This window comes from Camarhynchus parvulus, chromosome 1A (genome assembly GCF_901933205.1).
Source record: "Camarhynchus parvulus chromosome 1A, STF_HiC, whole genome shotgun sequence".
In the NCBI taxonomy this organism is placed as follows: domain Eukaryota; kingdom Metazoa; phylum Chordata; class Aves; order Passeriformes; family Thraupidae; genus Camarhynchus; species Camarhynchus parvulus.
In genome coordinates this window covers 45,205,279-45,217,950 of record NC_044586.1, presented here as the reverse complement: position 1 = coordinate 45,217,950, position 12,672 = coordinate 45,205,279, and the positions used below count along the sequence as shown (strand labels likewise).

Genomic DNA, 12,672 nt, shown 5'->3' with positions numbered 1-12,672 from the left:
GGCACCATTCCAAAGGCTCTGTGCTAATGATGTGCAAACACCAAGGAAAAGACAAGAAAAATATAAAATGATCTGCAGGGTGAAACAAAGGTTTTCAAAATCTTTTTAGAATTTCTGTTGACAGTTTTACAGGGGAGGGAAAAGCGACTTAAATAACAAGGATTCTTCTCTGAAAAAGGATTCTGCTTATGAGTTCCTCCTAAAATCTTTGCCATTCACAGAGGTTTAATTGAGAACCAATTTTTTTGTAAATCATGTGGTGCAACAGCATCTCTGATACGTTAGATCTCACCTAAACTACAAGAAGGGGTCCTAATACAGCTATCACTAAAATTACTGGGAGTTTTCACTTTAAAAAGTTAAGGGCGTCCAAATATAATAAAGTATTATCAAATCCTTTTGTGGGTTTTTATTACACTGGAACTTATTTTAAGGATGATGCCATTACTGTATAAAAACATTCCTAAAAGCACTTCTAGCAATGTACTATATTTATAATCAAAAAACCAAAAATATCCAATAAATCAAACAAATTTAGATAAGTATTTTATCTTGACAATCCAACCCCTATAATCAATTGGCATGTTTCACTACTAGAATTTACCTTTGCAATGTTACCAAAACTCCAGAGGATTAGGAAAGCAATCTTAACAGCTGCTGATATATCTCTATGGACACTATTATTAAAGCTATTAAGGCTCATACAATTGCACTTAAGTTTCTAAACTACAAATATTCTAAAGAATAATACACAAAGTTATAATTATTTGCTTCTAGAGGCATGGCTGGAATATTACATAACCCCCCCAGCCCAATTACAATGAATGAATACTCACTCAAAGAACTCTAACCAAGTATTCCCCACCTGAAAAAAAAGCCTAAAAAATGTATAGACTAAACTATTTTTTGGATTCTAAATTAGCATGACTTTTCTTAACATGGAAAAGAGTCCCCTCTCTTAATCTCGACTCTGAGACTCACTGGGTCATAGTATATGCAAGACCTTAAAATGGTCACAATAATAATGATCTCATAAGTGGGTTGTTAGACTAATTAATTTTATTTTCAGGTACTATGAAACAATCAGCTCAACACTATAAACACTCTAAAACATTCTGAAAGGGTGTATTTTCGGAAGAAAAAATATTTTACAAATCAGTTGGGTTTTTAATAAATTCTGTCTCCTGTTTCAGTGTATTTACTGCCATGAAAAGCATACTACTTTTAGAATCAATGCCTTCCTATTAAAAATGTCCATATTTATTAATTTGGTGGTATTTCTTACAAGTTTTACTGATAATTATGAAGTCAATATATTTTTGTATCTAACAGCCTGAAAAAGTCTTGAATATATTAATTATGGGAAAGCTACAGCTACTTAGATTATGCTCACAGAATTGCTTTATTGTAATCTAACAAATGAGGATTAAATATCTGAAATGGTTTCAGGTGGTTTATCTTTCATTTTCATTCACTGAAAGTGAATTTTAAGAGATGAAATGGTGTGGGTTTTTAGAATGCTACCTGAATTTTACTAAATGTCAGTTATTATCTAGTCCTCAGTCTTTTCTATTCATGCAAGAGGATGTAAATATGCAGAAAATAAAAATTATTTCTGAAAAAATAATAAACTATCATTTTCTCTGGGGTGTTTTAGGTAAATTCTGTAACTTTAACAAGCCATTAAAATCCCTTTAGAATATCTTCAATAAGTCTTTACCTTTTTTAAGAAAACAGCAAGAACAAAGAATACCACAACATTTCAGAACTAGAAGAGATTTTCTGAGTTTTAGTTTTTGTTTTAACACTCTAATTCAAATCACGTAAACCCCCTTCTAAGTTGTCAAGCTGTAACATTAAGCAGGCAAAATGTATGGGTGGTGGTTATTGGTTCCAGTGCTTCTACTAGAACATTGTTCCAGAACTCTTTTCTCTGCATAGTGAAAAACTTTATTTTCCGTAGTTCATTCATGCTTATCTTAGTTGCATGTTACCATATCTAAACTCTTTTAAAGAAATATGACAAATATTTCTTCATTCCTAAAGTTTGCTTTTTGACTCAAATTGCACAGAGCAATCCCAACGTTTCAGCCTCTATTCACCTTTTATGGAGGAAACTTTCTTGTACTTTCATAGCATAAAAACGTATCCAGAATTTACACAACCCCACTGTAGGTGTACAGCAAGCATGCCAAGCTATCAGTCACAGTCAGAACAGTGAGATACCTTCACCCCTGGATATTCAGGGCATCAGTACTAGAATCCTGAATCTTTCAGCAGAACCTATATGGAGTACATTTCTAATATACCAATAAGCCATCAGAAACTAGGTGGATTGCATATCTCCATTATTCCAGATGATATCTCAAAGATCTCTTTTAAAACTCAAATTTAGTATTTCCTTATTTTAATTGGAAACATGGTTTTAAATCTAAGATAATATCTTATTTTTCTCACCTACGTTTTATCTCTGGTCATTCATGATCATACAGTGACCAAAATACTGAGCTTGTCTTTTCCTTTTTCATTTAGCTGATAGACATAAGACTAAAAAAAAAATTTCTCAGTTCTTAAGCAAATGACCATATTTTTTTGCTGTATTTTCTAACATTTATTAGAATTTACTTGCTATATTAAATTTTTTTAAAGATATTAATTCTGTGCAACAGCCCAGCCCTCCTGTAAACCCTAACCCATTTTGTTTCTCGTGGGTGAAATACATACCCCCTCTTACTACAGAAGGCTTAGAGTTTGGAATTTTTTTCTTCTGTGCCCAGAGTATGGGTTCAGCCATTTCTAATCAAGAGATATTTTTTTGCATACACCAACATCAATCATAATTTGCCCCTGAATTTGCATTATTAATTCCCCTTTAGATACTATGCCCTTAAAGTGAGCATTTTCATGGTGTCCTACTCTGTTCTTAAAACAGAAGTATACATTGTTTTGCCTATGATTTCACCCTAAATCTTCTATTAAGAAATCTGTTACTTGAATTTGGAAATTTGATTATTCCTAAGCATCGAGTCCATAGATATCTGCACACTAAATTACAGCTGCATCAAAGAATCACTTCTGCCAGTACAGAGTTGATTTTGATATTTTTTTTCTCACGTGTTGGGTTACTGTATTGGTTCTCCTCAATACTGTGGAAGCTGTCTTCCCTATTAGACAGAAAGTATATTTATTGAACAAATGGATTTACTGTGAATACTTGTGGGAAAATGTCATTCTTCATTTATACTTCAAGTTCTTGGTAAGATCCTTGAAGCATATCGGTATTGCTGAAACACTGTGCAGTTCCTTTTGTATATATTATTATACAATTGCTTTTCAAAGTTTCACATAATCAAGTAGTAAAGCACTGAAGCAGTGTTTAGTAAATTTTTCACCATTAATTCTATTTCATAAGACCTTCATCTGTCTGTCTCAAAAAAATATTAGAAGCATAAGAAGGCATAAAAAGACCTAGAACATCAAAGTGGCAATTGTTAACCTCCTTCCACAACAGGATGGGCTGATATGCTTTTCCACCAGACTGTGTGATTGCTTTTTCATCTGCACACATGCTTTTCTTCTGTAGCATTACTGCACACTGTGTGATCATTTGGATCGTTTTAACACTTTTTAACACAGCTTTACATGTATACATCCCAAGTGATAGCAAACTAAAATTAACACCTATGTTGATCTTGGCATACATTCAGATTCCTGATTAGCTGGCTCCTCACATCCCCAGTCAGCTTGCTTGGTAAAGCAACTGGACAAATATGACATCATACAATAATATCTAACAATTAGCAAATGTCAAGAAAAGAATTCAATTCACAAAGCAAAATTAATCTGAAAAGTACGTGAAGAAATCAGCTCAAGGAATGCCATGAGTGGCCAGGGACAGAAACTGAAATTTCACGTGCAAAGTTGCATTTGCTACTATTAACTGAAAAACCTTCATTGTTTAGTCACAGAACTTTTGTTTTGTCCAAAAATTTTCTTGACTTTTTAATTCCCTGATGAAAGAAAAACCTTTGGCGGGGATGGGGGGGGGGGGGGTTGGGGGGTTGGGACTTTCCTTAATAACAAATTAACTAGAAATAGCTCTGAAATATCTACCCCCCATCTAGAGCATTCATAGAATATTTTGTTTAGTTGCTTTTTCTGCTTTGGTAATTTCTAAATCGACGTACACTAATGTGTTTTTCAAATTCAAGAGTATCAGGAGAGCCTTGCTTGAGTGGTGTGATCCTAAACTGGCATAATTAGGGCCCTGCCTGGGAGCAGACCTATTAATAGAGCTGCACACTGAGTGGGGAACCATTCACACTTTCCCTCTCAGCTCTTCATGAGGTTTTCTGGGCAATGAGCCAGCTGGTAAGAAAATGAGGCTGATCCAACCTGTTGCAAGAGCCTGGAGAAGTGGCTCAAGGGAGCCTCCACCTTGTAGCTCTGCAGTGGGACCACTCACACAGCCCAAAGAGGAGCGGTCGCAGCCGTGTGTGCTGGCTGTGCTAGGAGGGACAGCAGGGGGACAGAGCTTTCCAGCTGCTCAAGAAGGCAAATCAACTTCTCAGTAGTCCTTGGGGATTCCTATAGTTCAGAACATAAAAAAACAGTCCACTCATCCCATACACAGCATTTTTTCCTGGTGTCAGACAGGCTGCACATTCTGCTGCTGGGGAAGGATAAGTTTGCTGGTCTGCCATATAAAAGCTGCTCTGAAAAGACCTAGACACTGTCTCTGAAGGTTTGTCCTTCTGAATCTGAATGAAGAACTGGACTGTGTGTTCTCCTTCTACTCCTTGTTCTCCAGAAGTACCAGAATCAACAAAAGAGAAGGGGGAAAGACATTCCAGTGATGCAGGTGATAATTCCTGGACAGTCATAGTAACAGATTGACACATCAGATTCTGCACAGACATGTGTTCAACATTAAAATGCCTCTTGAAATCGCTGATCATATAATAATCCTAATTAGTATTCTGCACATTCAATACCTATAAACAGAACTTGCATAATACTTTCCTCTGAATCCAAAATATTTTATACTATTACAAGTATGTTGTCAGGATTAAGAGGTGATCTCTGCATCAGCAGGTTGTTTGTGGGTTTTTTGTTTCCATTAGATATAGATGAGTCTATTATGTGCTAAATTCTGTTAGAAAAGTGCTACTTAAAATTTTCCCATGTTACAAAGATCACACATAAGGTTAGTTGGAATTATTTATATCCTGAAAATGACAATAAGAGATAACACCACAGGGTGATGCAGATATACTTTAAACTAAAAAGCAAACCATACTAACTAGTGCCATTTTCTTAGTAGATGTATTTTTGTAATACTGAAAGTGTTCAGAGTAAAATGTGATTTAAAGTGAATCTGTTATTAGAAGGTTTAACAGCAACATGATGCAAAATATGGGTTTTCATGAGTAGAAAAGCTTGTCAAAGACAGGATGTAAGTCTTTGGAGCAAGTTCTATCTATATAAGTAAGAACTTCCCAGCAAGTTTGTGGCACTGACACTTCCACTGTAAATGAAAGAAACAATGTCCTGAGTTTTTTTTTCTTTATTATTGTATTTAAACCTCTTCCTTAATGGAACTCCTGTTTTCTACACCATATAAGCCTGAACATGGATATTTCTCCTTTTCCTTCCCCCTACACCTTACGTAAAAATAACTCCTTGCCTTCTTTCCATCTCTTGGGGTTATCCTTGTCTTTAGAGTGGGTATTACTGATGCAAATTTCTGCACGTCAGAGGATAACTGCATATTCCTCCAAACAGACTTACAAGGGAAAATGGGACTTAAGATTTTCCAGCAGCTATCTTCCAAATTTAATTTACCCCAAGCCTCAATGTTTGCTTAGATGTAGGCCACACATTTCCTCTAGAATTATACTCGAGAGGGAGAAAGACTGTTTATCACTACTCTCCTCTACACTACATATTATGCATTTGCATCTTTCTATATCAGTGTTTTCTACCATGTACAAAATCCTCCTACTTCTTAAGCTTAACAGCACGCATTAGATAAACAGAAATATGTAACATGCAGTTTATGAAAAAAGAGTTTTAAACCAGTTTGATTTATTTCTATTTCTGTTCAATGTAATGCAAGGAAAACTCTCTAAGTTCCAACCATAACAAGTTTTTTTCTTCTGTTTTTAAAATGGCACTTTTTGACTGATATTAAGCATGCACGGTTGAAGTCAAAGTGCATTAAATCAGAGGATATAATTTAAAAGCAGTGGGGTTTGCTTCTTTTTTCCCACATTCCCTATTTCTCATCTCTCATCAAGTCCTTATATATGTTTAAAAAAATTAACTAAAGGTTACAATATTAATGATATGTTTGCTTATTTATTATGTGCAATGAATTTTAAACTCAGGCCCATATGAAGATCCAAAGGGAGATGACCAAACTAGAAGAGAGTAAAGCAAGGAGAGTGGGTTAAAAGAGACTGTGAATATGCTTTCATGCTAAATTTTTGCATTTTGAGTGTCTTTAAAAAAAAAATGGTTCTTCTGATGGTATTCACCAATGAAATAAAAATTAAGTAATTAAACTTAAGTGTATGCATTTCCCAAATTTTATCAAATTATTACACTTCAGTGAAGTGCTTATGCTAAATAAACAAAGCTTACCATAACAACTCAACACTCCATACAGCATGATATTTATACAACTGGCTTGGTACACACTGAGCTTAACCCTTTGATTCCAGGAGTCATGATTTCATTACATGCCATCCTCTTATAGAGTGCATTTGTACTGATGTTGAAACAACAAATCTCCTAGCCTGAAGGAAAAAATATCTAACCAATTCATTGTAGATATATTAAACTAGGGGGCTGAAGATAATTATCTATTTATTCTCATTGACATAAAGTTCACAGTCTGACTCTGTGAAAAAAATGACTCCTTTAGAGACATTACTGGAAATAGAAACAACTAGACAAACAAATAGAATTATAACTGTGCATATCACCATTCTATGCAGACAACAATCGTATGTGTAATCATGGACAGATTGGTCTAAGCATAAAGTCTGCCTACCTGGAAGGGAAATAATTGCAATGCTGTACATGAATATTCACCAATGGCAGAAAATTGACAGCATTTACCTTTGGGTTATGCTTGCGCTCTCACAGTTCTTGAAGAACCCCACCTCTTGCTCATGACTGTAAATGCTACATGAAAATAAAGCTGCCAGTGTTAAAACTCAAGCTAGATGATACCAGGTTCTTCAGTGGTTCTAAGGACAGCAACTTTCTGCCCCAGGAAAAGGAACTACATGTTCTAAGAGCCAAGGTGACATTTTTTCCTGTTATGCCTACTATGGAAATTTGGTGATAAGGAGAGAAATCCTTGAAAGCAATTAGTAAGCTTCACTGTGGATAACCATTATAACCAATTCTACAGAAAAGAAAAATATTCTGAAACAAAAAATGGCACTACAAAAATCTTAATCTTACTACAGCAATATTTTACTGGATGCACAGTAAAATAGTAAATGCTATTATCTCATCATATTCAGGTTAACATCGCCCTCAACTCTGATCACAAACCCTCCATAGCTATTTTGCAATATGTCATTAATCAATGTATGTACTGATTGGGTCCATTCAATTGGTGCATCAGTGTAATGAATGGCATATATAAACATGTTTCAAATACATTTATTCTAATATCTATACATGAAAGTAAAATCACTATCACAATTGGTACTCAAGCTTGTCAAAAGGGATGTTTTTCTTCTTCTGTTTTACATAAGACATGCTAATGGTTATGCCATCTGCAGTGTGAAACCCAGACAAATGTAAATGAAAGTAATAGTAGATCAAGACAAGCGTCTATCTCAAACGGCAATTTTTGCAGGTATTCTGTTAACATGCAATCTAAATATAAGCCTCCTGTCCCTGAAAATACAGGATAACTACTAGTTAAATGTAACTCTTGCACTAGAAACTAAAACAAAAACTTCTGCAGTTTTACAATAGATCACATAGCTAGTGGTACATTTGTAAAGGCTTTTCATGAGGATACAAAAGACACTCAAATTATTCTAGGAAAATTTCAGCAGTTCCCCTAAAGCCATTCCCTCAGTAAAGCACAGTAGAACATGACGACTTACCCAACACCCTCTTTTTTGCAAAGTTTGAAGGTTTCTTCAATCAGCTTTCAACTTGCTGATTAGCTAGTAGGTGCTGTAAGTCACTAAAATACTTGACACATTATGAAACAACAAAGAGAACATACATAAAACCACCATATGCTACTTTCCCCCCAAAAAGATGGCCACTAAAATAAATATAATTTTTTTTCCTCTTTGTCTCATGGAACAATAGAATATTTTACATCAAACTACAGAGCACAAGATGCATGGCAAGGCTTACCCAATAGCCACATTTACTTGCAGATGTGTGAGCTAGTTTTAAAGGTTTTATTGCATTTCTACTACATTTATAAATCTATTCTAACATATCCACAGTTGTCAGATTAGTAAAATTGCTCTGAAATGGAGGAAATTAGATATGCACTAATTTAAAAGAATTTTAAAATATTGGGGAAGTCTGTTTACTCAATCACAAACAGAAGGATTTCAGCCTTATAACCTTCAATTTTGTCTTATAAAGCTTATACAAATTTAGCAATTTCTACTGCTAGAAGATTTTGGCTAAAGTTATCATCAAATTTGCCATGAGAAAATAATAATGCTGTACAATTTTATGACAGTATTTGGTCAAACAGGCAACATGATGATCAAAATGTGAGTTCCCACTACATGATGAGCAATGAACAGTAAGAGACAGAAGTAGAAAAGCTCAAAGGACTCATGTCCAAAACCTTTATACATTCTTTTCACTAAAAAAGAAAATTTTAATGTAGCTTGTGCTCATACCTGAATTTACATGGTATTTGATACATAAAACCAAAGTCTGGGAGCAAATTCCATTTTTCCTCTCCTTTAAAAATGAACCAAATGAAGTGTTCAAGGCCAATAAGAGACACTATGTACACACTGATGATGAAAGAAAAAGTTGGAAACATAAGCAATAATCCAGACTTTAGGGCACATATAACAGTTCTGAAAATAAAATTATTTGATTGATTTATTTCTTCCTGCCTCTCAAGGGTGACTCATAAGATGCTGATGCCTCCTGGGAAACAAGTGATACAGCACCAACACACCAAGCCCTAGCACTTAAAGGGCACCAGGCCTTAGTTAGTGTTTTAAGAGCATAAAAGCACAAGACTCCCTCTCTTCATCTCATCATCCTCTGGGTTTTCTCTTTGCCTCCAAACATCGTTTTCTATCATTTCAACAATGCCTACCACAAACAGAACACCCCCAGACTTCTTTAACCTTGAAAAGAAAGTTTGTGAATGAGTGGAGAATGTGAAAAGAGAAGTCAGTAGCTCCTGGACTGTGCTGGTTTAAAAGGTGGAGGATTAAAGTAAGAAAAAATATGGAAAACATATATTGGGAAAATACCACTATTTCAGCTTGTTTCATATACTTTCCTTATTGCCTGGTCCTGGCCAATTTAGAGACAGAACATAGGGTTGGATGGATCTTCTACAGTCCTTACACAACCCATGTTACCTTTCAGAAGAAGGAGCTAGAAAAATGAAGAACTTTCACAATATTCATTAAATAAATAATTTTCATAGTTCAACCCTTCAAGGTCACTAATTCCACTTTAAAAACTTAAAAAACCCACACAGATCATGAGCTTCTACCTTTACGGCTACTCTTCTTATGTGCCTTCAGTGCAGAAGATATTTGATACAAAGCAAATGTGAATTTGCACTTACAAAGCAAAGTCAAGGGTGAAGAGTGGGAAGTTGAGAGGGTCCCAGGACTTAGCCACGAATGGACTACAACTACAGTATGGCAGGATGCCATCATGTCCTGTTTTCCTTTTTTCAATTTTTTTTACTCATATTCCTAAATTCTTGTTTGGTTCTGAGCACCTAAATAAAACCTTAAAAGTGTATTTGAAGAGAGATGATCAGGAACGTGGAACTATTTGCTGCGTCCATCACTGCTGTACCAAGTTTCGCAAAGAACAGGAGACAATGAGAATCACATTCAGAAACTGCACAAGTGAACAAATTTCACAACATTTCCCTGGTGGAGAAAAAAAATACATTCTAGTGCCTGGGGTCCTCCATTATGCATGACAAAAACTAAAAATGAGATAAAAACACCCTACTCCATTAGAAAACAGGGGAAGTCCTGAGAGAATAAATGCACACCCAGAAAAATAGATGTGAGGAAGAGAATGCTAGGATTTATACTTTTTTAATTTCCTGAAAAAATAAAATTGTCTGCAATAAAATACAATTCAGCAGTTAAGCACCCATATTGGTCTATATACAAGAGAGAACAAGTTTTGTCAGCAGAATGCTATTTGATATGGAACTCTGCATTAAGAATAAATGATTAATACCTCATAAAAATACCATACTGATAAAATTTTTAAGGAATAAAACTCTCTTTATGTTTTTACTCATGCATTTAAAATAACTATTCAATAGCAGAACTTCTGTTTACTCATTCACAATCTAAAGCCCAACAACATCCTAATGTGAAATTTCATGACATATGTTTTTTTTTCCAAAATGGCAGAAGCAGCTTTCATAATTTCATGCACTTGTGTTGGTAAGTTTCTGAACACTTCTCTGTCATTTAGGTATAGTAGCCATGAGGTATTTAGCTTTTCTCTGTTTTTTCACAGATACTGTTTTGCTCCTAGTCTTAACATGTTTTTACAACTTAAACCATGTACGTATAAGAATCATATACCAATCCTGTAACATGTCTATAAAGAATTAATGTACCACAGTTACTGAACTCAGACCTAGTCTCAGACCTTTTAAGCATGTACAGCCACAAAAGGCTTTTGTATCCTGCAGTGGTTTTTCCCTGTGAAGTTAGCAGCAGCATGTGAATATGCACACACACGGCTTGGAGGACAGGCACTGCCACACACCCCGCACGTGTCAGCCAGCTCCGCACTCTTCCCTGACATTAAGGTCCCAAAAGCAAGGAGACTTCACTAACCTGCAGTGGTCTCTGTTTCTCACTGCCCTTAGGAGATTTCAGTCCACTTGTCTGTTGCTGTAAAAGCAGCTGCCTCGCTGCCTGGAGTGCCTAAAAGTTAAAAAAAAAAAAAAAAGTAAATAAATTCAACAAATTCCTAGAAAGAAATCAGTTACTCGTTGCTAATTTTAGGTAAAAGTCCAATTGAATGAACAAAATCCCCTCCTATTCGATTTGTATTTGCTACATTTCAGACTTCAGGGTTGTTTTTTTTTAGTTGAAACATTAAAAAAAATATTCTGAAAGTGCATATATAAGACTTCACTAGAATTTATGGATGTACATGAAATCCTGCAGGAAATAAAGTTAATTTGTTTGAAGTGCTTGAAGAGGAAAAATCATAAACTGCATCAATAGCCTCATTTCCACAAGGAACTTGTCTTTGAGTGTTCAACTAAAATGCCCACTCCCTTGCAAATTATCATTCAATTTGCATTTTCGTATTACAATTTGAAGTAAAAGCAAGTAGACTTCAAGTGTTACCAGAAGCTGTAATTAAATTTGACAAATCAACATCAGATTATCTTGAAAGTGAATTAATAAGGATATTCATTGAAGATTAAAAACACTTTTTGTACTTACAATTCAAGGAGAAACCTCTCCTTTGACAAAAAAAAGGAGTACAGTTTTAATGCCAAATAAAAATGAGTGGTTTTAATTTGCATTCTTAGGAAAATCAGAGAACAAAGAAATTATTACTCAACCAACCAGATCAGGCTCAGGGATGACAGTATACCAATCAAAATAGAAGATGTTTTCATTTATTTTTACATTTTCATTCCAACTCAGCCAAATACAGTTAAACATATGAAATGTAAACAAACATTCTACCTACCCAAAGAATGCTAATCTGTATTATTTTTCCCTATAAAATTATTTCTAAAATGTCAAGTGTTATAAAGTGGTACTTATTTAGAAATAAAAAAAAAAAGGCAAAACCAAAAAATGTGATTCAAAACATTTCCACTGAAACTACCTGGAGAACTATTTTTTTCCCCTTAGAAAAATCAGCTCAATAAATAGCAGTTATAGCTTTACAATACATCACACTATTATTTCTGTTATTAAAACCTACTGCAGATGGAATGTACTGCAACAAATGCCATTTGATCAATGTTCCCTAAAATAATACAGATTCTCAACTGATAAAGAAAGGTACAATTTTGATTAGACTCAAATGAGCTGGTTTTTAAGATAGTTTCTAGTATCCATGACAACAGTTGCTTTGACAAGATGTGCATATGGCATTACACTGCCAGCTGGTGTGAACAATGTTTGAACTACTGCATTGAGATGCTGAGCAAACAGAAAAAGTTGCCACGTCTTAACCCTCAGGGAAGGCAGTCATCCCCTGATCAATTATGAAAAGACAGAGAGAGGGCTGCTACAGTCTGGCTCCAAGCAAGTTTTCTGAGAAGGGAGGCAGACATAGAAAACCAAAGTAAACAAAGTGAATGCACTAGTACCATCTCCACACAACATTGATTTGTCTCCCCACAGAAGGCCCTGGTACAAAGTTTGCAGAGCAGACTTTTAACATTTGGAGACATTCCCACAACAA

At 35.0% G+C, this 12,672-nt stretch overlaps 1 protein-coding gene across 15 annotated transcripts in view; it reads right to left on the bottom strand.

Moving 5' to 3' along the window:
- The window catches only part of FOXP2 (forkhead box P2), a 404,388-nt gene that overhangs the window by 110,662 nt on the left and 281,054 nt on the right, over positions 1-12,672 (bottom strand). For all 15 annotated transcript variants that reach the window (XM_030960104.1, XM_030960089.1, XM_030960092.1 and 12 more), the window contains one exon: positions 11,073-11,162. In XM_030960104.1, coding sequence (XP_030815964.1) covers positions 11,073-11,162 — 90 coding nt within the window. The remainder of the gene's footprint in view (positions 1-11,072; positions 11,163-12,672) is intronic.